This window comes from Pan paniscus, chromosome 1 (genome assembly GCF_029289425.2).
Source record: "Pan paniscus chromosome 1, NHGRI_mPanPan1-v2.0_pri, whole genome shotgun sequence".
In the NCBI taxonomy this organism is placed as follows: domain Eukaryota; kingdom Metazoa; phylum Chordata; class Mammalia; order Primates; family Hominidae; genus Pan; species Pan paniscus.
Window position 1 is genome coordinate 206,175,251 of NC_073249.2, and position 26,727 is coordinate 206,201,977.

The following is a 26,727-nucleotide window of genomic DNA, read 5'->3' on the forward strand; positions in this document are numbered from 1 at the left end:
ATTATTCTATATAAGCCTTATATAGTCAAATATAAATTTCATGTTGTACATTCTGAAAAACATAGTTACTTAAATGATATCTATCATCCTAAATTGTATGTGTCCATTTCATTTTATATTCCCATTTTAAGTGACACTTACTGACTTGAAAATTTTTTTTATCAACTCTCACTTTTTAAGTGTCTCTGTTTGCCCACACTCACCCACATCTTAATCTCCCCATCCCTACTCCCCAGAAAAAAAAAAGTAAAAAGAAAAATAGAATTGTGCAGGGAGCTCTACTCTGATAGCACTGATAGAATTCGTTGTAGGATATTATAGATACCAAAAAAATTGACCTTAGATCTCCGAGGAGAGACACTGCTTTGTTTCGTGGCTTGTGTAACCCTCAAATCCTGAATGAATACCTGCCTGGAATGTGATGTAGAATGAATGTTCATGTCCTCTCTTGTGTAATTCTGTTCCCTCTAAGTTGAGCAATAGCTGTGATTTTTCTCACCCTATCCTGCTTGGATTTTGATGGCCATTTTTCATTCTAATACAATGCCTGAGTGAAAATGAGTTTCCTTATATCTCTGAAACACCCAATATTTTAGTCAAGATTTCTGATTCTGAAAATACCATATTTGACCCAGAACCTGTAGACATTTTATGGTAAAATTGCTTTATTATATACTTTCAAAGTTGCATTTCACCTGTATGATTACATGGATAAGTAGCAGGAATCATTTTTCAATATTGTTTTCTTGAATCTGTAACCGCTTTTCAGCCTCATTACATTTTCTGTTTGTCCTGCTTTGCTAGGTAATTTATACATGAAGTTGACCAAATCCTTCTTGGTCTTTGGGAGGGTGTTAAATTCCTTCTCAGATGTGACGTCTGTTGTTAGGTTGACAAGTCGGCTTGTCCTTAGAAGGAACACTGGGGAATAAATTGTGCTAATGATTGTTGTGCTGTCTTCTCTTGCTGTGGTTAATAGTAATCATTTCTTTTCCTTCCTCTTTTTCTGCTGCCTCTTTCTTTATCTTCCCTGACTTCCCATGTACTTTTGAATTTATTAAATTGGACTATATATTTTTTCCTTGCTTTCCTTTTTTAATTTTGTGATCTCCCGTGCTCTACTGTCTTCCCTACTTGCTTGGGTTCCATGTTGCTAGTTTTTATGTTCGCACGCTCATTATCACCCTTTTTTGTACTTCAAATCCCAGCAGCTGCCCAGCCAGGTCCCCGAGCACAGCCCTGTGGTTTATGGGACTGTGGAGAGCGCTCATCTTGCTGCCAGCACCCCTGTCACTGCAGCTAGCGACCAGAAGCAAGGTTTGTGTATGACTGTTTTCCTCCCTCTTATCTTTAGTCTCTTTTTTATTAATTACATTGCCGTCAGCATTCAAGAGTAAGAGTACAGCATCCAAGGATTATTTAGACACCCACCTTTAAACAAAGCTTTGAGGCAGAAAATTAAAGTATTCTGCCTCTAGGAAACTAAAGTAGGGATGATTGGTAAAATTATTTCATACATTTGTTTAATCTCTCACTGTTAGTATCTGTATACAGTTTAAAGGTTAGCTGCCTTAAACTGCCCTTTAAAACAAGGTGGGAAGTGGAGGGAGAAATCCTAGCATATATTACTTTACAAGAACAATACAGTTTAGCTTATATATTCAGCATGTCCCTAGGTATCTTGCTATTTTAAAAAAGAAAAAAAGATAAAACATTTCTTCTTACAAGTTTGGGCTTCTATAGCCACATTTGGAGATGGAGCCAAGTTCCAATCCCGGCTCCATCATGCACTAGTTATTTGGTCTTGATTGAGCCACTGACCTTGTGTGTCTCAGTTTCTTCACTGATAGAATGGAATAAAGACCTATGTGCTTGACAGGATTACTGTGGGAACATACCTATCACAGGAAAAGTGCTTAGTAAATTATAGTCATTAATGCTGTATTAAGGAATAGTACACTAAGGTCTCTGCTCCTATTGAACTTGAACATGAAGGTGCCAAATGTTTGTTGAAATAAATACTGTGCCTTTGGGAATATAATAGAAAACTTAAGGGAAATCTCATACCAGAAAGTGGGATATCATAGTCTTTCTTTCCTGCCTAGTTGTATTTTAACTTGACCTTTGCTAAAATTGAGAGAGAATTCTAAACATAGTTCGGGGAAGCAAGTAACTTTGACCCTGCTTTATGTTTCAGATTTCTAAAAATGATTGGATATCAATATGGAAGCCATGTACCTTCTTACTTTCTTGAATTATTTATTCCTCCAAACTATTTGTTTATTCTATAGCTCTATAGTTAGTATATAGATTTTCTAAAAATTATTTTTATTTTTATTTTTTTTTTGAGACAGAGTCTTGACTCACTGCAACCTCCTCCTCCTGGGCTCAAGCTATTCTCCTGCCTCAGCCGCCCGAGTAGCTGGGATTACAGGCATGCACCACCATGCCCAGCTAATTTTTGTATTTTTAGTATAGACGGGGTTTCACCATGTTGGCCAGGCTGCTCTCAAATTCCTGACCTCAAATGATCTGCCTGCCTCAGCCTCCCAAAGTGCTGGGATTACAGGCCTGAGGCACCATGCCCGGACTAAAAATTATCCTTTAAAAAATATTTAGGAATGGCCCATAAAATAGATATATTTAATATTAAAGGTTTTTGGGTAGACTGCAAGTTAGTTAATCACATTTATAAACTTTCTGAAAGATGTACTTCTAATACATGATTTCATTGATTTTTACATCAAACAAAGATTATGATATGTGTTTTTAGTATAGAAATTTCATTTTCCCCCTGAGTATTGAGAAGCCTGATACTCTTGAACAGACAGGTCCTATACTGTATTTGTTATATAAGATAGTTTTAAACCAAAAGATAGTTAGTGATCCCTAATCTGGCATGCTTCAAAAAACTGCACTGTCAAGAACTTCTTTCAGCAACATTTTGAGTTAAAGGAGAACTCCTGCATGCTTCAAGCGAATTCTTTAAATAGTAAAACCATTTACCTTGCAAAATTACAGACTGTAGACCAAATGTGGAAGTCGACTTGCTACCTTCAGTGATAAAGTCGTTTTGAGTCAAAATTCAGAGTGTTTTTAATCTTAGTGGAGAATAATTCTCAGAGTATTTCCCTTCAAAACTTCATTGCACTTTCGCAAATGTGTAATCTTTTTGCTGGTTAGAATTATGCTAAGCATATTGAATACTTCCCATGCAAAGAGGCCTTAAAATATATCTTCTGTGCAGACTTTCTCTGTAGCTGTGCCAGGATTTTTAAAAAATTTATCACATACTTTGATGATGATAGTTCTGTCCTTCCTGAAGACAGTATTATTGCGTTTGCCATTATTTTGTGAAAAATAATGTTAAAATTTTTAGATTATGAGATCCCTGCATTTTGTCATATTTAGGCCCAGATTTCCAGACAAGGAATGCAGACTTGATTTCCTCTCAGGTTTTTGTTTTTGTTTTGCTTAGTGGAAATTTGAATAACAACATCAACATATCTAACTGGTGTATAATATAGGCTTAATTGGAAAGTATTCAGGTTACCTTGATGAAAAGAAAAACTTATAGTACTTTAAGTGCATTTCAGAGGTTATAACTAACGCTCTGGAATTACTGTTATCTTCCTTTTAGTACCAACTATTCATCAGAAAACTAACTTTCTTTGTTTCTCTATTTTTCCCTTACTCCCTTTCTCTCTCCCTTTCTCTTTCTTTCTTTCTTTCTTTCTTTCTCTCTCTTGCTCTCTCGTTCTTTCTTTCATCTCTCTCTCTCTTTTTTCTTTCTTGGCTAGTCAAACAGTAACATTTCTAATTTCATCCATAGCCTGCCGATATCTAAAATATTACTGTTTTCAGAGTTTTTTTTTTTAACCAAATTTATGTAATGTTAGAAAGGGCTCACTATTTTTTTCAGAGAAAATGGTTTTTTTCTTTACACTGAGGATTTTTTTTCTTTTTTCTTCTATTTTGAGACAGGGTTTCGTTCTATCACCCAGGATGGAGTGCAGTGACACGATCATGGCTCACTGTAGCCTCCACCTCCCAGGCTCAAGCAGTCCTCTCACTTCAGCCTCCTGAGTAGCTGGAGCTACAGGCATGAACCACCATGACCAGCTAATTTTTGTATTTCTAGAGGCGAGGTTTTGCCATGTTGTGTAGGCTGGTCTCAAACTCCTGAGCGCAAACGACCTGCCTGCTACGGCCTGCCAAGGTGCTGGGATTACGGGAGCTACCTCAGCCAGCCAAGGAGTTTTTAAAAATTTCCTTCTTCACTGTAGATTCCTTTTGAAATTAGCATATAAAAACTGACTTTTTTCAAAGATTGTTATATTACTCCCAGAAACAACAGTCTCTACATTTTGCAGATTGCTTTTTTCTTTCTCAATAGAAATGTCTTTACTGAGAGTTTGTACTCAGTTACACAATCTCATGTTAACTCTAAAGTCTCCCTCCTGCTTGATTGACTTAAGTACTTCTGTTTCCATAAGCCTCCCCTTTCCTCCAAAAAGTTGGAAGAATGTGGGATTTGAAATCATTCTCAGACTTGAGCACTTGCTACTTATATGACTTTGGGCCTGTGACTGATCTCTAAAACCCTCAGTTTCCTCATATGTAAAATAGGCAAATAATTTCTACCCCAATCGTGGTTGTGAGAATTAAAAGGGACAATGTATGTATAGTATTTGACCCAGTTCCTGGCACATAATAAGTGCTTAACAAATGTTAGCTGCCATTATTAAGCTTCTGGTTTCTCAGAGTTTTTGACATGAAGAGCTAGAATATTTACATGAAGGCCAAGGTTCCAGACAAATCTACCATTTTACATTTGTTTGGCACCTTATGAAGACATAGGGAATACTTCACATTGGTTTGTAGAGAGAACAACTGTTGAATGAATTAAAATTTTTGCTTGGTATTGATAGTACACAGCTGAAATGATTGCTATTTACTGAGTGAGAAAGAACATTAAATCCATTGTACTGAGGATATGGTATGGATAATTAAAGGAGTTAGTTGGTGCCTTAGTCTTAATCTTAGTGCCTGTTGAAAGCACCTAGTGTGTTCAGTGAATGGTATTCTGTTTGTAATTCAACCATTCATAGCAGTGTTGTTCATTTGGGACTCTGCTGGCATTTAGGACCTATTCTTTGTCAAGTGAGACTGTACCTCAAATTGCAGGATGCTCAGCATTCCTCTCTCTGCTTATTAAATGACAATAGCATCTTCTCAGTCATTGAGAGACTTGTGACAACCAAAAGACAACCCAGTCTTGGTCATTGATTCCACCACCATATGAGAATAAAAGGGAGCAATTTTATTCTTCTTATAAATTTGGCACTCTTTATGGAAACTACAGCTAAGCAAAATGAAAAAGTATGTGTCTGATTACTCAGAGCCATTATTAATAAGCTGACTTTCCCCTATGCACATATGTTAGTACTAAGCATTTTTTTAAGTTACCAAATTGGGTTCTACATACAGTTTTGTGCCCCACTAAAAACAAACAAACAAACAAATTCTTGCCAGATGCAGTGGCTCACGCCTGTAATCTAAGCACTTTGGGAGGACAAGGCAGGAGGATTGCTTGAGCTCAAGAATTCAAGACCAGCTGAGTAACATAGCGATACCCTGTCTCTACAAAAAATAAAAATATTAGCCAGGTATGGTGGCTCGTACATGTGGTCTCAGATGCTTGGGAGGCTGAGGTAGGAGGATTGCTTGAGCCTGGGAGGTGGAGGTCACGGTGAGCTGAGATCACACCAGTGCACTCCAGCCTAGGCGACAGAGCAAGACTGTGTCTCAGAAACAGAACAAAACATATCTTTTATTACAAACAACTTTCCATATCATTAAATACTCTTTTAAAAACATATTTTAAATATTGCATAGTATGCCATTATATGCCCAGATTATCATTTCTTTAATAAATCTCTATTGTTGAACATTTAGTTGATTTCCTTTTTTCTCCTTTTTTCTTGCATTATAAATAGTGTTGCCTTAAATATTCTAGACATCTATCTTTGCTAACCCTTTCACGATTATTAGAAAAATTCTTAAAGCTGGAATTCCTGCAAATTCCTAAAGATGGCCAAACTTTTTATAATAGAAGTCTTTAGAGGGATAAAATAAGTGTTTTTTTTTTTTAATTTAGCTCTACTGTGTTTTCAGCTTTCTGCATTTTCAGCTTTCTGTATTAAAGCTTTAATTAGTGGGTTAAAGGACTTTTATTTTAGAATGAAGAACTCACAATTTTTTTTGTTTTGTTTTGTTTGAGATAGAGTCTCACTCCACTGTATCACCCAGGCTGAAGTACAGTGGTGCGATGACAGCTCCCTGCAGCCTCAACCTCCAGGGCTCAGGTGGTCCTCTCACCTTGGCCTCCTGAGTACCTGGGACCACGAATGCACACCACCATGCCCAGCTTGTAGAAATTAGGTCTTGTAGTTTGAGACCTCCTGGGCTCAAGTGATCCTCCCCCTTGGCCTCCCAAAGTGCTGGGATTTACAGGCATGAGCTCACCATGCCTGGCCTAAGTTTTTCAATACTAGATTTTTCTGAAGTGTGTATAGAAGTTTATCAATCATAGGTCTACTTTTGTTTTATTTTTTACTATCAGAAATTGTTTCCCAACATTAATAATTGAATTGACATACTCTTATTAGATATTTAATGTGAGAATCAATTTCTCTTTTTCTCTCTCTCTCTGTCCCCCCACCCCGCTCCCCCTCTCTCCTTCTCCCCACTTTTCTTTTCCCTTTTTCATTTTGAGACAGCGTCTTGCTCTATTGCCCAGGTTGGAGTGCAGTGGCATGATCACAGCTTGCTGCAGCCTCAACCTCCTGGGCTCAAGCAATCCTTCCATCTTGGCCTCCCGAGTAGCTGGGTCTACAGGTCTGCGCCACCTCACCTGGCTAATCTTTTAATTTTTTGTAGACAAAAGGTCTCACTATGTTGCCGAGGCTTATCGCAAATTCCTAGGCTCAAGAGATCCTCCTGTCTCAGCCTCCTAAAGTGCTAGGATTACAGATGCGAGCCATCACACCCTGCCCTATTTTTAAATTTACTGCATCTAGGTTTCAGTCAGTGGTCATAAAGGGTGTTATTCTGATAAGCTTTCACAGTGGTATTATGTAATCTGGGTGACTTATTTAGCAGTTACTCCAGTGAGCTGGAAATTATTTTCATCAAAGATATTTTGATAAATACATATTTGTTATATATGGTGTGTTCCATCTAGAACGAACATACACACACACACACACACACACACACACACACACACACACACACACACACACACACAAAATACACGTTTTCCTGAAATATTTTTGTCTGTTGCCCTGTCAACTTAGTCTGAGGGATTTGGCAATGAGAGACTATTGATTCTATTTCATCACTGCAGTAACTAAGAAAAGTCCAATTTTAGAAGCACCAGTTTCTGTGCCTGTAAATAAAAGTATATTTTAAGGCTAATAAGTGTCATTACAGTGAATGAATTAATAATATCTTAATGGTAATATTTAATACCTATTTATCTGATAAACTGCATATTTGCTTTCACATAATTACAATTTATTGTAAAGACTCACTTTCATTGATGTATAAAAAATTCTGTTGGAGAAAGTAGTCTCAGTTTAGGTTGTCTTTTAATAGTGCTTGAATCTTTTGTTGTCATTTGATAAACATACTCATGAGTATATGTTTTTCCATGGAGCCTGTTTATTGTGCTAAGGAAGCACAAGGCTGGAAGCCAGTCTAAATCTCCTTTGGTTTCCTCCACTCAGGGATGAATCACATATCAATTTACCAGGAATTTATCAATAAAAATGTGGAAATTATTGTTAATTATTGTTCCTTGTGTTTTTCTGGTACCCGCATTATGATGACCAGCTTCTCTTCTCTCTCCGTCTCATTCTCTCTATATATACACAGATGCATTTTTGTATATTATATCAAACTATTTCATACTATGAAATACTAGTATTTTCATACTATATGTATATTGTTTTCTTTTTCATTGGATTTATTCGTGTATTAACTTTTTTTTCTCCTGAATTGTTTTACATGTAAAGACACAAGATAAATTTTGTTTTTTTTGTTTTGTTTAGAGACAGGATCTTGTTCAGTTGCCCAGGCTGGAGTGCAGTGATGCATTCGTAGCTCAATGCAACCTCAAACTCCTGGGCTCAAGTGATCCTCCCACCTCAGCCTTTTGAGTAGTTGGGATTACAGGCATGTGCCACCAAGCCCAGCAATTTCCATTTTTATACCTTACATTATTTCTGGTTATATACTTCCATTGAGAATTGAAGGGTAAATTAATTTAGAAACTGATTTTTATCAGTTACTGAGAATAGTTTGATTTCACTGATAATAAATTTCATTAAATAAAATGTGATGCTTTATCTTGAGTTTTTATACAAGTAATACTTTTTAAAATAAAAATTATCTCCCCAAATACAAAAATATATAGAATAAAAAATAACATCAGTCCCTTTATAATAATTTAATTTTTAATTGTTTGCCCTTGTACTGTTTTGCCACTATAATATATCCTTGGAAAAAAAGTTTTTTAGGGAACGAGAAGTGGTAGAAATGAAGGTTTTCCTACCTTAAAGAAAAGCCTCACTCTTAAACCAAGAATGGTTTAGCCTCAGTTTTGATGAGCTTTTCAGTTGTATTCTTGATATATAATTTTTTGGTGAATAGATTCCTTCTCTTACTCCAAAACAGACTTTATGTATTGGATACCAAGTAAATAGTAGGTTTAAGTAAAAAAAGAAAAGAGACAATGTTTTTGGTATACCAGAATAAGTCTAATATATTGGTCTCTGTTCTGTTACCTGTAATTTAGGGTAAGAGATTGAAAGAATTGGCCCAAGGCAATATGTAGTCTCTGATCCAAGAATTATTCTTAAAACTTATTTTTTTTTTCCCCAGAGGAGAAGCCAAAACCAGATCCAGTGTTAAAGTCTCCTTCCCCAGTCCTTAGGCTAGTCCTCAGTGGAGAGAAGAAAGAACAAGAAGGCCAGACATCTGAAACTACTGCAATAGTATCCATAGCAGAGCTTCCTCTGCCTCCATCACCTACCACTGTTTCTTCTGTTGCTCGAAGTACAATTGCAGCCCCCACCTCTTCTGCTCTTAGTAGCCAACCAATATTCACCACTGCTATAGATGACAGATGTGAACTCTCATCCCCAAGAGAAGACACAATTCCTATACCCAGCCTCACATCTTGCACAGAAACATCAGACCCTTTACCAACAAATGAAAATGATGATGATATATGCAAGAAACCCTGTAGTGTAGCACCTAATGATATTCCACTGGTTTCTAGTACTAACCTAATTAATGAAATAAATGGAGTTAGCGAAAAATTATCAGCCACGGAGAGCATTGTGGAAATAGTAAAACAGGAAGTATTGCCATTGACTCTTGAATTGGAGATTCTCGAAAATCCCCCAGAAGAAATGAAACTGGAGTGTATCCCAGCTCCCATCACCCCTTCCACAGTTCCTTCCTTTCCTCCAACTCCTCCAACTCCTCCAGCTTCTCCTCCTCACACTCCAGTCATTGTTCCTGCTGCTGCCACTACTGTTAGTTCTCCGAGTGCTGCCATCACAGTCCAGAGAGTCCTAGAGGAGGACGAGAGCATAAGAACTTGCCTTAGTGAAGATGCAAAAGAGATTCAGAACAAAATAGAGGTAGAAGCAGATGGGCAAACAGAAGAGATTTTGGATTCTCAAAACTTAAATTCAAGAAGGAGCCCTGTCCCAGGTAAGCCATTCTGCCATTAATCTCGTGCTTGCTGAACATGAAGAAGAGGCAGTGTTTGAGTTATTTTTTAATTGGCTACTTTCCTTGACTTCCAGAAACATCGAATGAATGCTGAAATTCCTAGTCTGGTTTCTTCAGTGGTGTGTTTGTGTTTTAGTACAACCTGCAAAAGAGTTACTCCATTGTCTAAAAATGCAAATGAGAATTTCCAAATATACAAAATGCCTCCAAGGTATATGTCACGAAACATGTTGGGTTTTGTTGTTGTTGTTGTTGCTATTGCCTCATTCATATGAATTGGTTTCTCAATGCTTAATTTTGCTGCTTTGGGGCTAGAAAACAAAAAACCAGGATGGTCTATAGTCCCTAATTCTGTCCTCCTAGAATTTTAAAACCCAGTCAATCCTAAAGGAACTCTTCTATGCATGACCACTTTTTAAATCTTGGATGTAGGAAGATAGCAATCAGAACATCAAAGGTTTATAACTATTTTTGAAAATATAATGCTGTTGTTGATTCACTTGCAGGTAAGCTTAACGTTCTCTCACTTTGCCTTTTGAAACAGTTTTATTTTTTGTGTACATTTTTACATGGTCATTAATATCCTTGGAGTATTATATTCTTCCCAGTTCAAATTATTTCTTTTTAATGTAGCATCACCTGGGACCTTAGGAACTAACCATTGGGTTATTGTAAGTTTAATCAAAAGTTATCTGAGGCTTATCAGCTATTCTAGGATAAGTTAGCCCATAGGAATATTGAAGTTTTGGCTTTGAACAATTCAGCACAGCCTATCTTCTGCAACATTGCCCTATGCTATATAATTTCCTTTCTCTGTGCCTGTCAGATTAAGTAATGCCTATGCAAATTGGGCTTTTTGATAAATGAGTGCTCCTCCAGCAGTTGATCCTTGACATGCAGTGAATAGGTTTTGGTCACCATCATCCTCAGTATTTTTGTCTATTTTGAGGTGTGTAATAAGGACATTTGACAAACCCAAAAGCTGATCCCTATTTTTGAGATGTGGCTTTTCTACCCAGCTCAGTTCTTGAGACAATTTCCTCATCAGTGTCTGTAAGAGGTGTCTGGCCTTTTGGAACTGCAGAACATCTTGTAGAGCACCATGAGCCAGCGCAGGAAAGAAAACAATGCAAGGCAATTGGAACAGTGAGAAATTTTTCATAAATCTTTGTAAATTACCTGTTTCCTCAACTATCTGGCTTCCATTGACATCAGTATTCATAGTGCCATCACTGTTTTAGGAAACTTGTTCCTTGGTGGAGAGATGACCTTAGACCTTGTTTTGTCAGTTACCCTTTAGAAAAACAACCTTGGGGCCGGGTGCAGTGGCTCATGCCTGTAATCCCTGCACTTTGGGAGGCCGAGGTAGGTGGATTGCCTGAGCTCAGGAGTTCGAGACCAGCCTTGGCAACACAGTGAAACCCCATCTCCACTGACATACAAAAAAAATAGCCAGGCATGGCAGTGTGGGCCTGTAGTCCCAGCTACTCGGGAGGCTGAGGCAGGAGAATTGCTTGAACCTGGGAGGCAGAGGTTGCAGTGAGCCAAGATCGTGCCGCCACACTCCAGCCTGGGCAACAGATCGAGACTCCATCTCAAAAAAACAAAAAACAAAAAAAAAAAGGTAAACAACTTGGTGTTGGTGTGGCTGTAGGTAAATGCCCTCCAAAGAAACACGTGTTTGTTGGAGAACAGTAATTTGTTTGACATTTCAATGTTCATTTTCATTTGTATTGATACGATAGTTACAAAAATGAGAGAAACTAATGAACAAAAATGTTTTTAAAATGTAAAAGCAAAGAAAAACAAAACAATCATAGGAAATATAAGTTGAAGATACAAACCATAGCTCAGAATTGACATAAGTGTAAAGTGAAAAGACCATGCATCAAAATCATACTTCACTCATTTCTGACATATATTCTTTTTTTAAAAATCAGTTTGCCACTTAGATGACCTGATATTGCAAGACAGTGCCCAGGGATGGATGGGCAAACAGAATTTTGGTTTAAATAATGTTCATACCATGGTACATTTGTTTGAAATGCAGATGCTCTCAATATTAGTATTGTGAACATCAGCACCTTAATCAAAGAGTATAGACTCTTCAGTGGTAATCCAGAGAGCACTTAGAAAAGAAAGAACTGTTTTTTTCATGACTTGGAATAACAGAGGTTTGTGATGTTGGGAGGTAAAGTTTCTTGGCATTTTTCTAGTCTCCTGATTTTTTAACCTATGTGTTTAAGGGAATTACAAGTTTTATAATTTCCTTGTACATCTTAATAGTCTTCAAAATCCAACAGTAAATGAACTTCAAGAACCCCTGCAACTCTAGCTTTTTTTTTTTTTTTTTTAATTTTTTTTAAGGTGGAGTCTCGCTCCATCGCCCGGGCTGGAGTGCAGTGGTGCAATCTCGGCTCACTGCAACCTCTGGCTCCCAGGTTCAAGCAATTCTCCTGCCTCAGCCTCCTGAGTAGCTGGGATTATAGGCGTGTGCCACCACGCCTGGCTTATTTTTGTATTTTTAGTAGAGACGGGGTTTCACCTTGTTGGTCAGGCTGGTCTCGAACTACTGACCTTGTGATCCGCCCGCCTCAGCCTCCCAAAGTGCTGGGTTTACAGGCATGAGCCACCACACCCGGCCAGCAGTTTGTAAATTATAAAGCCTCAGAAGCATTTCTGACCCATTCATTTCTGTCCAAATATTTTTTAATGGTTTTGTCACAAAAGTTAATGAAAATTAAAATTACCTCCAGTCTTTAAGTATATCCACCTGACGTGGTCATATGCTTAATGACTACAATTTATTTGCACTTATTCACGTAATATTCACTTATTATACCTTGTTTACTTTGAGAAGTTAATAAATCATAACAGCCGTTTACTTTGAGAAGTTAATAAATCGTAACACCAAAACAGTCTGGTTTGCCCAAGAGTCTTTTGGTGGTGACTTTTGAGAATAGTTTTTACTTGTCTCTGCCTGAGGATGAAACACCTCAAAGCTGGCTTCAGAAACCTGATACATAAATAACATATCAGTTGGTATAGAGATAGTTGGTTAAAGCAGTAAAGTTATAACATAAGGGATATGGTATCTTTTAGTTCTGCTGCAAAACATTTTCTTGTAACTATTCTAGATCATATTTCTGAGTGAATAAAAATGCATCAGTTGAGGCCGGGTGCGGTGGCTCACGCCTGTAATCCCAGCACTTTGGGAGGCTGAGGAGGGTGGATCACCTGAGGTCATGAGTTTGGAACCAGCCTGGCCAACATGGTGAAACCCCGTATCTACTAAAAATACAAAAATTACCCAGGAGTGGTGATGCGCCTGTAATCCCAGCTATTCTGGAGGCTGAGGTGGGAGAATTGCTTGAACTTGGGAGATGGAGGCTGCAGTGATCCGACATCGCGCCACTTCACTCCAGCCTAGGCAACTGAGCAAGACCCCGTCTTAAAAAAAAAAAAGAAAGCATCAGTTGTTTTCGCATTGAAGAACAAGCTCTGTAAAATTAGAATTTGGTGTGTATATATCTTCAGTGTACTCTGAAAAGCCTCAGTTATTGGCCACACTTTTAATATCACCGTCACTTCAGTAATTAAATGCATAAAACTAGATATTAATTGGATGATATATTAAAGTCTTGGGAATTTTTATTGTTTATTCTCTGTATCTGGTGGGAGGAAAAAGGAGTGTTTTGAACTTGTGGGAAAGCATTCCCCATTAATCATCCAGGAGTTTGTTTTCTACAATTTTAGGAATGTATATGATGTATAGTATGTAACATTAACTTTCCCACTTTTTAAAAGAATTGTGACTTTTTTATTTTATTATTTTTACCTATATCAGATATAAAACCATTATTTAAATTTTATTAGGCAGAGGGAGATTTCTAATTTTTCTATTTATTTTGTTTTTTTGGCTCTTGCTCATAGTACATTTTTAATGTATATTTTGTAAGTTTGTTTTATGAACTTATCCAGATAAATTTTCCTGGATGTAGATTGATGGCAAGTTATTCTAAAGCAGATTTGTGTTTACTTTATCTGCTGCATGTCTTGGGGAAAGCATTTGCTGGAACTAAATCTGGGTTTAATGTTTGTTAGAACTAAATCTGGGTTTAATGTCCTAAAGCTACAGTTCTATCCCAAAGCCTAAGGACAGCCATACCGTATGGCTTGGATATTAATTTTCAGGGTAACAGCAGTCTACTCTCCATCCAGTTGAAACAACGTCCTTTCTCATCATCACTGTGTTGGTTCAGTGGTTTATTCCCTCTCTCTCTTTTTTAAGCTATCTTTTCACTGAGCATGTCACCCATTTGGGAGTCTCAGAGCTTTATGTGAGCATCTCAGTTCCAGGTTCCCACTTTGCAGGGATCCAAGATCTCTCTTTTCTTATGGGTGTTAAAAATACAAATTCATTGGTTATAGAGACTGGCACGCCCTCAGGAATATAAGGATGGCATCAGCCACTGACCTGTAGTTTACCTTATATTCTCGTAAGCTCAGCTAAGGATGTAGAAGGGTTTCCAGATTCTGTAGAATATAACATAGGAAGTTTATTTCTCAAATGGAGATACGATTATATGTTTTGGTAATGTTAACAAAATACTGATCCATGTAGCCAATCAAGTTGCTGCTTTCTCTTTTAGTTTAGACTTACTGAAGTGTAAAGGGAGCATACTTCAGTGCAAGAAAAATATTTTAATAACAACCCTTGCTTTATTCTCAACTGTGAGAGTATTCAGAGTACTTTCAAAGAAATAAACATAGCAAACATAAAACCAGAGATATAAAAGTCTATCAGTTTTCCTAGATTAAACTAAAAATGACTAATCTTTTAAATAATAAAATTTATTCTAACCTTTGCTCAACTTACATATTCTAAAATATATTTGAAATATCTCTGGAAGATTTAGTTGCTGGGGCCAAAAGTAGATTGCCAATGGTTTGAGTGTCCTATTGGCCTAATCACTATACTACTATGCATCCTTATAATTTAGCTTCTACAGAAACATGTTCTGGAAACATGGAAACAGGACTCCTTACACATTCCTGGTTCTTTGTCATCTACCAAAACAAGCAGAGCGATCCTTAAAGCAAGGACCATTGGCTTCAGTTTTCAGAGGCTTGAGTCTGAGTGATCCTTAGGGATAAATAAAGGTTTTCTCCACCTTGTTTGTAAACTGTTTCCAACAAAGCTGCCTAAAAGGTATGTTTCTGCCATCCCATTCCTACTTTCTTGTTGCCCTCCCCAGTAAACTCTTAGGCATTCCTTGGAAAATACTGATGCTGGTCAAATTCTTTTATATACTGCAGAATGAGCCCAGACACCTGTTAGTTGAGCCTGTTGGCAAGTCCCTTACGTAGTTCTTCCTTGCCTCTTTATGTGGGATAGATTTCCCCATTTTTTACAGTAGTTCATGTCTTTCATCATGAGCCCTAAAGTCTCAGTCATTGGGTATTTTAACTTAGTTCTACATCTTTCTGAGTAGTTATACTTTGTTCAAAATGTAGCTCCCTTTTCTCCACATTTAGTAACTAATCCTCCTCCATGACAAAGGACTATTGTACTGACCTGCTTCCAGAGAAGGTAATTCAGTCAGCCTAGAGCTGTGCTCCCTCAGTCTTTTAAAGAAAACCTCTACAGGAAAACCTAGTCTTACTATAAGTTTTCCCTTTCTATAATATCCATCATTACCTTGCACACAGTTGCCTTGAGAACTTTTCCTGATTGCCTTGGAAAAGATAACTTTCCATGTTCCTAACACAAAGAAATGATAAACACTTGAGGTGATGGATACCCCAATAACCCTGATTTGGTCATTACACATTATGTGCTTTTATCAAAATATCACATGTACCCCACAAATATGTATGACTATTATGTATCCTTAAAAATTTAGAATTAAAAAATAAAAGCACAAGTATGCCAAAATAAGGAAGATAAGTTTAGTAAGACTTTATTAAGAAAAAAGATAATTTTCTCTACTAATGCATAAAAATGCCCAAAATACATTTCCTTCAATATATTTCTTTTCTTCATTTTCTATTACTGTATTAAAATACTTGGTAATTTAGTCACAATCATAATAAAAATTATTGTACATTTTTCTGTTTCCAAAGGCCTTCCCAGGCATTTCAAGCATTATTCTTGTGATTTGAACAGTTATTCCTGGATATAGTTATTTCTGTTTTGCTGATGACAAAAATAAGCCTCAGAATGGTAAATCAGCTTTCTCAGGCTCACAGGAGAATTACAGCCCCTTCCTTTATACGTCATGTTTCTATTAATCTTTCAGAGATGGTATGTCAATACAAAATTACCTCAGGATTTGACAGTTATACTTTATGCTTGTGACCTAGGTTCATAGTGAAACATGAAAGCCCACCTGTTTGAACCACAGTAGTTACTGAAGGCCTACTGCGTATCAGTCATTGTTCCGTGCACTTGAGATTTATGAATGAGTAATACAAAGATCCCTGCCCTAGTGATGTATTAGGAAGTTTTAAGTGCTGTAAAAATAATAAAACAGGGTGAGGAATGCAAAGGGGCAGCAGGTTGTAGTATTTAAATAATATGATCAGAGTCATAGGCCTCAGTAGGAGGTAAGATTTGAGCAAAGACGAGGGGGATTATTTGAGCTACCCTGTACAAAATCTGTGATTTTCCTCTTTTTCCTTTTGAAAAACATACCTATCAAAACCCTTGAATCAGTACTATAACTCCTACTTTGTCTATTAAACTCCAGTAGGCAGAGCACTACTGGAGAAGATCACACCACTTACAGTGGTGTGAATGCAACTACAAATTCACACTGTCCATCCCAACCATTATTTTTATGATTTTTCTGTTGAAAATCCTGTACTCTGCCCAGTGCTACTCACCTGCAGCACATGACCTCGTCTCCTTCTTTATTGAGAACATTGAGGACACTGGTTACGCCTTTTTTTAACTTTCTGCCCCCTTACAAACCTGGCTATATTGAAACCTTCATCAGACTCTCTTAGTTGTCTCTTGCAGTCTCGTATGTATTCACTGCCTCTCTACCACCTTCTTATTGTCTGTCTCATGCCAGAGACGCTCTCTGAGTCTCATATAACCATTTAGCTGCCACTTAAATGGTATCTTTTTCTTCTGACCCAAACTGTTTAAGAATAGTCTACCATTTCTTCTACTATTCTTTTCACTATTCAACTAACATATAGTCTGATTTATGCTCCTAATATGCTAGTGGAATCTTCCTCAGCAGGGTCATCAGTAGACACACATTTATCTTCCTAGTCTTTTTGCCTCATTTTACCACTATTGGTCTCTTTCTCTCTCAAGTTAGGTCGAGTGTAATTTATATGCAGTAAAATTCACCCTTGTTAGCTAGCATTCATTTCTGTGAGTTTTGACTAGCACAGAAAGCCATGTAATCACACCAGTCAAAATATAAAACAGTTCCATCAGCTGGGCGTAGTGGCTCATGCCTGTAATCCCCACATTTTGGGAGGCCAAAGTAGGATTTCCAAATTTTTATCTCTGTCCCAACTCCTCCTCTAAACTTCAATCTTAAATTTCCAATTATCTGACAAATATCTCCACTTGCAGAGTCATCTCAAATTCAGTACATCCAATACTAAACCAGTCACCTATTCCTCTAAACCTATTCTTTCATCTCAGGTTATACACTGGCTTTAATTAAACTAAAACCCTGAAGCCACTGTTGACGAACCTCCCTTTTGAGTCCCCTTTTTTCCCATCCAGTCATTTCACAAGGTGCCCTGTTTTTGTTTTTGTTTCCGCCCCCACCCCCCCCGCCCAAGATAGAGTCTCACTCTGTTGCCCAGACTGGAGTGTGGTGGTGTGATCTCAGCTCACTGCAACCTTCCGCCTCCCAGGTTCAAGCGATTCTCCTCCCTCAGCCCCCTGAGTAGCTGGGATTACAGGTGCGCACCACCACGCCCGGATAATTTTTGTATTTTTAGTAGAGACGGGATTTCACCATGTTTGTCAGGCTGATCTCAAACTCCTGACCTTGTGATCCACCCGGCTCGGCCTCCCAAAGTGCTGGGATTACAGGTGTGAGCCACCACGCCTGGCCGGTGCCCTCGTTTTATCTAATGTATTTGTGACATTTGTTCCCTCCTCTCCATTTCCTTCTTCCCCTGCCTTATCCCTGCACTTATGTGTGGATGCTTGTCATTTCCTTGGTCCCAGTTTTGCCCCCACTTGAAATTGTTCTCCACCAAGTGGCCGAAATCATCTTTTAAAAATACAGATCTAGCTTTGTCACTCCTCTTTCACATCTTTTTAAGCTCTTCAGGGTGCTGTGAAGGATTGGGGGAAATATCCTGCAAGATGAACTCTAAACTTCTCAAGTTTTACCACCAGGTCTTCTGGTATCCATATCCTCTCATACCTCTGCATCGTCAGCCACAGTAATCCACCAGTGTTCTAGAAGCCTGGAGATTATTTCAAAAGTGCCATATAGTAGGAGTCTTCTGAGTATACGGGCATACCTCATTTTATTGCACTTCTCTTTATTGTGCTTTCACTGATATGGTTTTTTTTACAAATTGAAGGTTTGTGGTAACTCTGTGTTGAGAAAGCCTGTTAATGCCATTTTCCAACAGCATGTGCTCACTTCCTGTCTCTGTCACATTTTGATAATTCTCACAGTATTTCAGACCTTTCATTATTATAGGTGTTACAGTGATCTGTGATCAGTGATCTTTGATGTTACTGTTGTAATTGTTTTGGGGCACCACAAACCATGTAAGACGGCAAACTTGATCGAGAAATATGCGTGTTCTGACTGCTCCACCAACCGGCAGTTCTTCCATCTCTCTCCCTCCCTCTCCTTGGGCCTTCTTATTTCCTGAGATACAACAATATTGAAATTAGGGTATTAATAACCCTGCAGTGACTTCTAAGTGTTCAAGTGAAAGGAAGAGTCATACGTCTCCCGCTTGAAATTAAAAGCTAGAAATGATTAAGCTTAGTGAGGAATATGTATCGAAAGCTGAGACAGAGTGAAAGCTAGGCCCCTTGAGACAGTAAAGTTGTGAATGCAAAGGAAAAGTTCTTGAAGGAAGTTTAAAGTGCTACTCCAGTGATCACACAAATGATACAAAAGCAAAACAGCCTTTTTGCTGACATGGAGAAAGTTTCAGTGGTCTGGATAGATCAAACCAGCCACAACATTCCCTTAAGTCAAAGCCTTATCCAAAACAGTGCCCTAAGTCTCTTCAGTTCTATGAAGACTGAGTGAGGTGAGGAAGCTGCAGAAGAAAAGTTTGAAGCTAGCAGAGCTTGACTCATGAGATTGAGGAAAGATGTCATCATAACGTAAAAGTGCAAGGTAGAAGCAGCAAGTGGTGATAGAGAAGCCACAGGAAGTTATCCAGATGATCTAGCTAAGATAATTGATGATAGTGGCTACCCTAAATTACACATTTTCAATATTTGTTGAAAACCAACAGGTACTGATATTGTAGATGAAACCGCCTTATGTTAGCAGAAGATACCATCTACCTACTTTCTTTTTTTTTTTTTAAGACAGAGTCTTGCTCTGTCTCCAGCCTGGAGTGCAGTGGCACCATCTTGGCTCACTGCAACCTCCGCCTCCCGGGTTCAAGCGATTCTTCTGCCTCAGCCTCCTGAGTAGCTGGAACTACAGGTGTGCATCACCACACCCAGCTAATTTTTGTATTTTTAGTAGAGACAGGGTTTCACCATGTTGCCCAGGATGGTCTCAATCTCTTGACCTCATGATCTGCCCACCTTGGCCTCCCAAAGTGCTGGGATTATAGGTGTGAGCCACTGCGCCTGGCCCCATCCAGCACTTTCACAGTGAAAGAGAAGGGGAGAAGTCAATACCTGGCATTAAAGCTACAAAAGACAGGCTGACTCTCGTTAGGGGCTTATGCAGCCGGTGACTTCTGTTTGAAGCCAGTGCTCATTTACCATATGGAAAGTCCTAAGGCCCTTAAGAATTCTGCTAAATCTATTCTTCCTATGCTCTATAAATGGAGCCACAAAGCCTGGATGATGACACATCTGTTTGCAGTGTGGCTTACCGACTCTTACAAGCCTACTGTAGAGACCTACTGCCCAGATAGCAAGATTCCTTTCAAAATATTACTGCACATTGGCAACACACCTAGTAACCTGAGATCAAAGAGTAATTTTGACTTTCAAGCCTTATTATTTAATAAGTACATTTTGTATGTCTATAGCTGCCATAGATAGTGATTCCTGTGATGGATCTGGGCAAACTAAAAACCTCCTGGAAATCTGATTTGTTCGTGGCATTTGTTCCTTCCTCTTCATTTCCTTCTTCTGCCTTAGTTAGCCCTGCACTTATGTGTGGATGCTTGTCATTTCCCTGGCTCCAGTTTTGCCCCTACTTCAAATTTATTCTCCACCAAATAGCCAAAATAATTTCAGCATTCTAGATGCCATTAAAAACATTTGTGGGTGCAGTGGCGCACGCCTGTAGTCCCAGCTACTGAAGAGGCTGAAGTGGGATGATCGTTTGAGCTCAGAACTTCAAAGTTCATCTGCACAAAAGAGGAGACACCTCAGCAAGATTCCTGTCTCTTAAAAAAAAAATTGTAATTCATGGGACGAGGAGGTTAATATATCAACATTAATAAGCATTTGGAAGAAGTTGATTCTAACCTTCATGGGTAACTTTGAGAGGCTCAAGACTTCAGTAGAAGAAGTAAGTGCAGATGTGATGGAAATAGCAAAATAACTAGAATTAGAAGTGGAGCCTGGCTAGGCATGGTGGCATGCGCCTATAATCTCAGCATTTGGGAGGCTGAGGCAGGAGGATTGCTTGAGGCCAGGAGCTTGAGACTAGACTGGGCAACATAGTGAGACCCCATCTCTAAGAAAACAAAAACATAGAACTAAAGCCTGAAAATGTGACTCAGTTACTGCAACCTCATGATAAAACTTGAATGGATAAGGAGTTGCTTCTTCATGGGTAAGCAAAGAAAATGGTTTCTTCAGTTGGAATCTATTCCTGTTGAGGATACTGTGAACATTATAGACATGACAACAAAGGATTTAGAATGTTACATAAACTTAGTTGATAAAACAGCGGAAGGGTATGAGAGGATTGGGTAAAATGCTATCAAATAGTATCACATGATACAGAGAAATCATTCATGAAAGGAGCAGTCAAGCGTTGCAGCAAACTTCATTGTTGTCTTATTTTAAGAAATTGCCACAGCCACTCTCATGCCTCAGCAACCACCATCCTGATGAGGGCAGCAGCCATCATCATCAAGGTAAGAACCTCCACCAACAAAAAGATTACACCTTGCTGAGGGCTGAGATGATCATTAGTATTTTTTAGCAATAAAGTATTATTTAACTCAGATATATGCATTATTTTTAGACATAATGCTATTTCACACTTAATAGACTACAGTTTAGTAGAAACATAACTTTTATACACACTGGGAAACCAAAAATTTGTGACTCGCTTTATTGCAATATTAACTTCATTGCCATGATCTGGAAACAAACCCACAATATCTTCAAAGTATGCCTGTGCCTGCACAGGCATAGGATCTGAATGTAGTTTTTCATGTATTTGATTAAACACTGGCAGTAAAATTTAGTGGTAAGATCAAAGCAACAGCATCAAACACTCCTGAGTCTTACTTACCCTTTTTCCTTGTCTATCTCTGTGACCATGGGTGAATTTCCTAACCTCTTTGAGTCTGTTTCTCATCTAGAAAAATGAAGATAATAATAGTATTTACATTATAGAATTGTAAAGATAAAATGTGATGTATGTAAAGTACTTAGCACAACATCTGACACATATTAAGCACTCTGAATGTTAAATAATATTGATACTTCTATTTTCAGCTTGTATTAAGAGCCCAAATGTTCCCTTTGAACTCTGCTAATACACAGAAGAGTTGGATATCATGATCTTTGCCCTGAGGAATTTATCTTCCAAAGAAAGGAAGCTCAAGGAGTTGATACCTTCTGAAATGTTTTTAATAAAATCTGGGACATGAGATGGTGGAAAATCCCTTAGGATAGGCCATTTGCATGTATAATGTTGATTAAAAGTTTTTGTACCCATTATGTCATTTATCTTCACAGTAGACACATCTCAAGGTGACCTCTGCTGTGATTGGTAAAGGAGAAGGCCTCCTTAGAACAGTGAAGGAAAATCTGTAGTTGAGTTGAGGATGGTAATACCATCATTAACTTCCTGCTTTGGCAGGAGTGGAAAATTAGGAAGAAAGGCAAAGAAAGCTCAGAAGAATGGGGGGAAAAATGAATAGGGCAGCCATAAAGTGGTAACAACCCGAATCAGTTTATCAACTGATGCATGAATAAACAAAATGTGATATATACATACCATGAAAATCGGGCCATGATAAGGAATGAAATTCACATGGTGTACAATGGATGAACCTTAAAAACATTATGCTAAGTGAAAAAAGTCACAAAAGACCACATTTTATATGATTCCATTTGTATGAAATGTCAGGAATAGGCAAATCCATAGAAGCAGAAAATAAATTAGTGCTCGCCAGGGGTTGGGGAGAGAAGAGAGTGGGGAGACAGTGCTGATACGTACCGAGCTTCTTTCTGGGGTGATGAAAATATTCTAAAGTTATATAGTGGTAGTGGTCACACAACTGTGGATATACCACAGACCATTAAATTGTATAGTTTTAAAAGGTTAATTTTATGATACGTAAATTATATGTCAACAAATATCACATATATATTTTAAAAAGAGGGGCCTGGCGTGGTGGCTCACATCTGTAATCCCAGCACTTTGGGAGGCCGAGGGGCGGATCACGAGGTCAGGAGATCAAGACCATCCTGGCCAACATGGTGAAACCTGTCTCTACTAAAAATAGAAAAAATTAGCCAGGCATGGTGGTGCACGCCTATAGTCCCAGCTACTCAGGAGGCTGAGACAGGAGAATCTCTTGAACTTGGAAGGCGGAGGTTGCAGTGAGCCGAGATCACACCACTGCACTCCAGCTTGGACAACAGAGTGAGACTGTCTCAAATAAAAGAAAAATGAGTATGATATGGTGGTGCCACCAGCATCTATATAAGGATTTGCTTAGGGAAGTTATAGCTTAGAAATTGAGGAAGTAAATTTCAACAAGAACACCACAATTGACAGTATCAGAGATACAGGAGTATTTGTGTACAGCCAAAAATTATATCATCTTTTGACACATGTTATGCTATTGTTGTATAAATAAATTTATACAACAATTACTTATATAGTGTATACATAAAAACTGTATTGTTTTTATTCTGTCTTATTACTTTACTAGTAGTTAAATTTTACCTCAGTTTGAGAGGGTGTTCTCAGCTTGGTATTGAATGTACCACCTGTAGAGTTCAAGACCAGCCTGGGCAACATATGGAGACCTTTCGTCCCTACAAAAAAATAAAAAATTAGCCAAGCATGGTAGTGTGTGCCTGTAGTCCCAGCTACTCTGGAGACTGAGATGGGAGGATTGCTTGAGCCTTTGAGATTGAGGCCGCACTGAGCCATGTTCACACCACTGCTCTCCAGCCTGGGCGACAGAGTAAGACCCTGTCAAAAAAACAAAACAAAACAAAACAAAAAACACCTGTAGCAATCATTCTAGAGGCATTGCTCGATGTCACAGATATGAAATATCCAGTTGGGCCAGCAAAGCAGAGTGGTTCTTCATGATCAGAACATAAGGGATCTGTGTTTTGGAAGTAGTGATTCTGCTGTTTCTTTGTTTGTAACTTGGTTCCTTATGTTTTTGGCCCAGTTCAGCCACCCTCTGTAACTCTTCCTTCAACTCTCCTACCTGAGACCCTTCTGGATCTGTCTCTTCTTTCCAGCTATCCAACCATTCATTTATTCACCCATCTGTTCAATCCCCATTTCTTTTCACTCCATTTCACAGACTGTCATTATCTTACACCTCAGCTATTACAACTCTGCTTTCAGACTTCTCTGGAAAAGTAATTAAAGTGCACATTTTCCAGAAAGTTCTTTCAGAGAAAATATTGCTGCTGGATGCCAGATATCTGTCTAAGACCTGTAGAAATAGTCGTTTCAAGGGTACAAGATCCAGGCTCCCAGATTAGCCTTGAAACTATCATTATTTCATCCTAGCTTTGCTTTAATATTATTTTTTAATCTTTTTGCAAATCTCCCACACCTGTTTGATGAGTGTTAATTCCTGCATTGTTTCCTTGATGCTGTCTTCAACCTAGACCACATTAAGGAACCTGCTCAATTCAGTTAGCTGGGTGTGGTGCCTGGCACCTGTAATCCCAGCTACTCAGGAGGCTGAGGCAGAAGAATTGCTTGAACCCAGGAGGCGGAGGTTGCAGTCAGCCGCGATTGCACCAGTGCACTCCAGCCTGGGCAACAGTGAGACTCCGCCTCAAAAAAAAAAAAAAAAAAGTATTTTTTTCAATTTTTCAATATGACTCTATTCACAAGGTTTTCTATTCTGATAATTCCTCGAACCCTTAAACATATAATTATGTCAATTTAAAATACTCGTAGTACTTTATGCATATTGATATGTATACATTTTACCTCTCCAACTTCTTTTACATCTCCAGGATTAGTAAAGCTTTTATTTTTCTGTTATCCCCGAGAGCTTTTATTAAATGTTTATTTACTCATTTCCGCAAATGTATAGATTTGTGTTGTTTTTGTTGGGTTTTTGTTTTGTCTTGTTTTTTAGGGATCTGATAGTAACAAATCAGGTATATTTAAAATCACCACCCTGGTAAGAAAAAATTGTAGTTTTTTTTTTTTTTTTCTTTTCTTTTTTCTGAGACAGGGTCTTGCTCTGTCACCCAGACTAGAGTGCAGTGGCATAAACATGGCTCACTGCAGAGTTGACCTCCTGGTCTCAGTCTTCCCACCTCAGCCACCTGAGTAGCTGGAACCACAGATGCGTGCCACCACACCCAGCTAACTTTTTGTAGAGATAGAGTCTCGCCATATTGCCCAGCTGGTCTTTAACTCCTGGCCTCAAGCAGTCCTCCTGCCTTGGCCTTCCAAAGTGCTGGGGTTACAGGCATGAGCTACCATGCCTGGCCTGTTGATTTTAATAATAGTAGCTATCATTGATTAAATGCTTGCTATTTATCAGACACTGTGGTCAATTCTTTAACCCTCACAACAACTCTGTTATCCTTACAGAAGAGGAGAATGAGGCATGGAGGAGATGATACTTGCTGAAGGTTATATAGTTAATAAGTGGTAGAATCAGAATTCAAATTTCAACTCTACAATTTATACTCATAGCCACGTCTTTATAATATTGCCTCTCAAATTAAGCTACATATCCTGTAAATAAATCTTAGACTTCAGCATTAAAAAGTTAAAATCATTTAAAATAGTTCTTACTAAAATAAGATATTTTTATATGAAAGATGAATATATACATAAACTACAGCTGGATAAACAGGTAGATGATAACAAGGGATACAAAGTCAAATGTGCTCACCCTGAATAATTAGTAAGGAAAAGCAAAAAGCACAGAATGTATCTTTCCCAGTTCATTAGTTAATACCTCTCTCCAAGTTTCTGCCAATTCCAGAATTCATGCATGTAACCTAGGAATCACCTTAATACTAATGCAGTGTTTAAGAAATAAAAGTAGGCTGGCTGCTGTGGCTCACACGTATAATCCCAGCACTTTGCAAGGCTGAGGTGAGAAGATCACTTGAGGCCCAGAGTTCATGACCAGCCTTGGCAACAGAGAGACCCTTTCTCTACAAAAAATTTAAACATTAGCCAGGCATGGTGGCGCATGCCTGTAGTCGCAGATACTCAGGAATCTGGGACAGAAAGATTGCTTGAGCCCAGGAGTTCGAGGCTGCAGTGAGGTATGATGGTGTCACCACACTCCAACTTGGGCAGCATAGCAAGACCCTGTTGCTAAAATGTATAGAAATAAAAATAGACGTCATTATTTATGTGATAGCATTCAATGAGATGATCAATAGCATCCAAAAACTATTAGGGCTTTTGTAACATAATACCGTTATTAATAGTTGTCATTCATTCAACAGGTATTTATTGAGTCCCAGACTGTCATAATTTATATTAGTTTTTAACAGAATTCAAATAAGATTTGAGTGATATTTGAAATATTTAAATCAGTATACCTGATCATGTAGGGAAAACCTCCCTTTGACATGGTATTATACACTGATGTTCCATAAATTGTATAAATCATGAATAACCCCTAAAACATGGCTTTTCTATATAGCTTACAAAGGAGTTTTACTCTAATTTTAAAGCCATACCAAGGTGTAAAACAGTACGTATAGTATAAATAAAGGAGAAACCTGTATGCACATTCACATGTATAATGCACACATATATGTGCTTGCATATACACCAGTATTTTCTGAGGATAAGTAGGAAATACTTAATAATGATTTTCTCTGGGGAGAGAGACCTAGGAGCAAGATGGGAAAGACAAGACTTTTTCAGTTTTTCCTCATTTGTTGTGAAATCTTTTTGTTCATATGAATTACTTTTGTCATAATTAAAGCCAGAAGCAAGTTTAATTATAAATTTTGCAGTAATATGTGTCTTAGGTCTCATTCAAATAATAATTTTCGGGTGGGTGAGGTGGTTCACACCTGTAATCCCAGCACTTTGGGAGGCCAAGGTGGGCAGATCACCTGAGGTCAGGAGTTCGAGACCAGCCTGGCCAACATGGTGAAACCCCATCTCTACTAAAAATATAGAAGTTAGCCAGGTGTGGTAGTGCACGTAGTTCCAGCTACGCGGGAGACTAAGGCAGGAGAATTGCTTGAACTGGGGAGGCTGAGTTAGCAGTAAGCCGACATCGTGCCACTGCATGCACTCCAGCCTGGGCGACCAGAGTGAGACTCCATCTCAAAAA

At 38.3% G+C, this 26,727-nt stretch overlaps 1 protein-coding gene across 44 annotated transcripts in view; it reads left to right on the forward strand.

Moving 5' to 3' along the window:
- EIF4G3 (eukaryotic translation initiation factor 4 gamma 3) overlaps positions 1–26,727 on the forward strand; it is a 368,231-nt gene that overhangs the window by 224,653 nt on the left and 116,851 nt on the right. For 29 of the 44 annotated variants that reach the window (XM_063594267.1, XM_008967038.4, XM_034957340.3 and 26 more), the window contains 2 exons: positions 1,209–1,317; positions 8,950–9,789. In XM_063594267.1, the coding sequence (XP_063450337.1) occupies positions 1,209–1,317; positions 8,950–9,789 (949 nt within the window). The remainder of the gene's footprint in view (positions 1–1,208; positions 1,318–8,949; positions 9,790–26,727) is intronic. The other 15 variants (XM_008967039.4, XM_008967045.4, XM_055097153.2 and 12 more) reach the window with 1 other exon arrangement.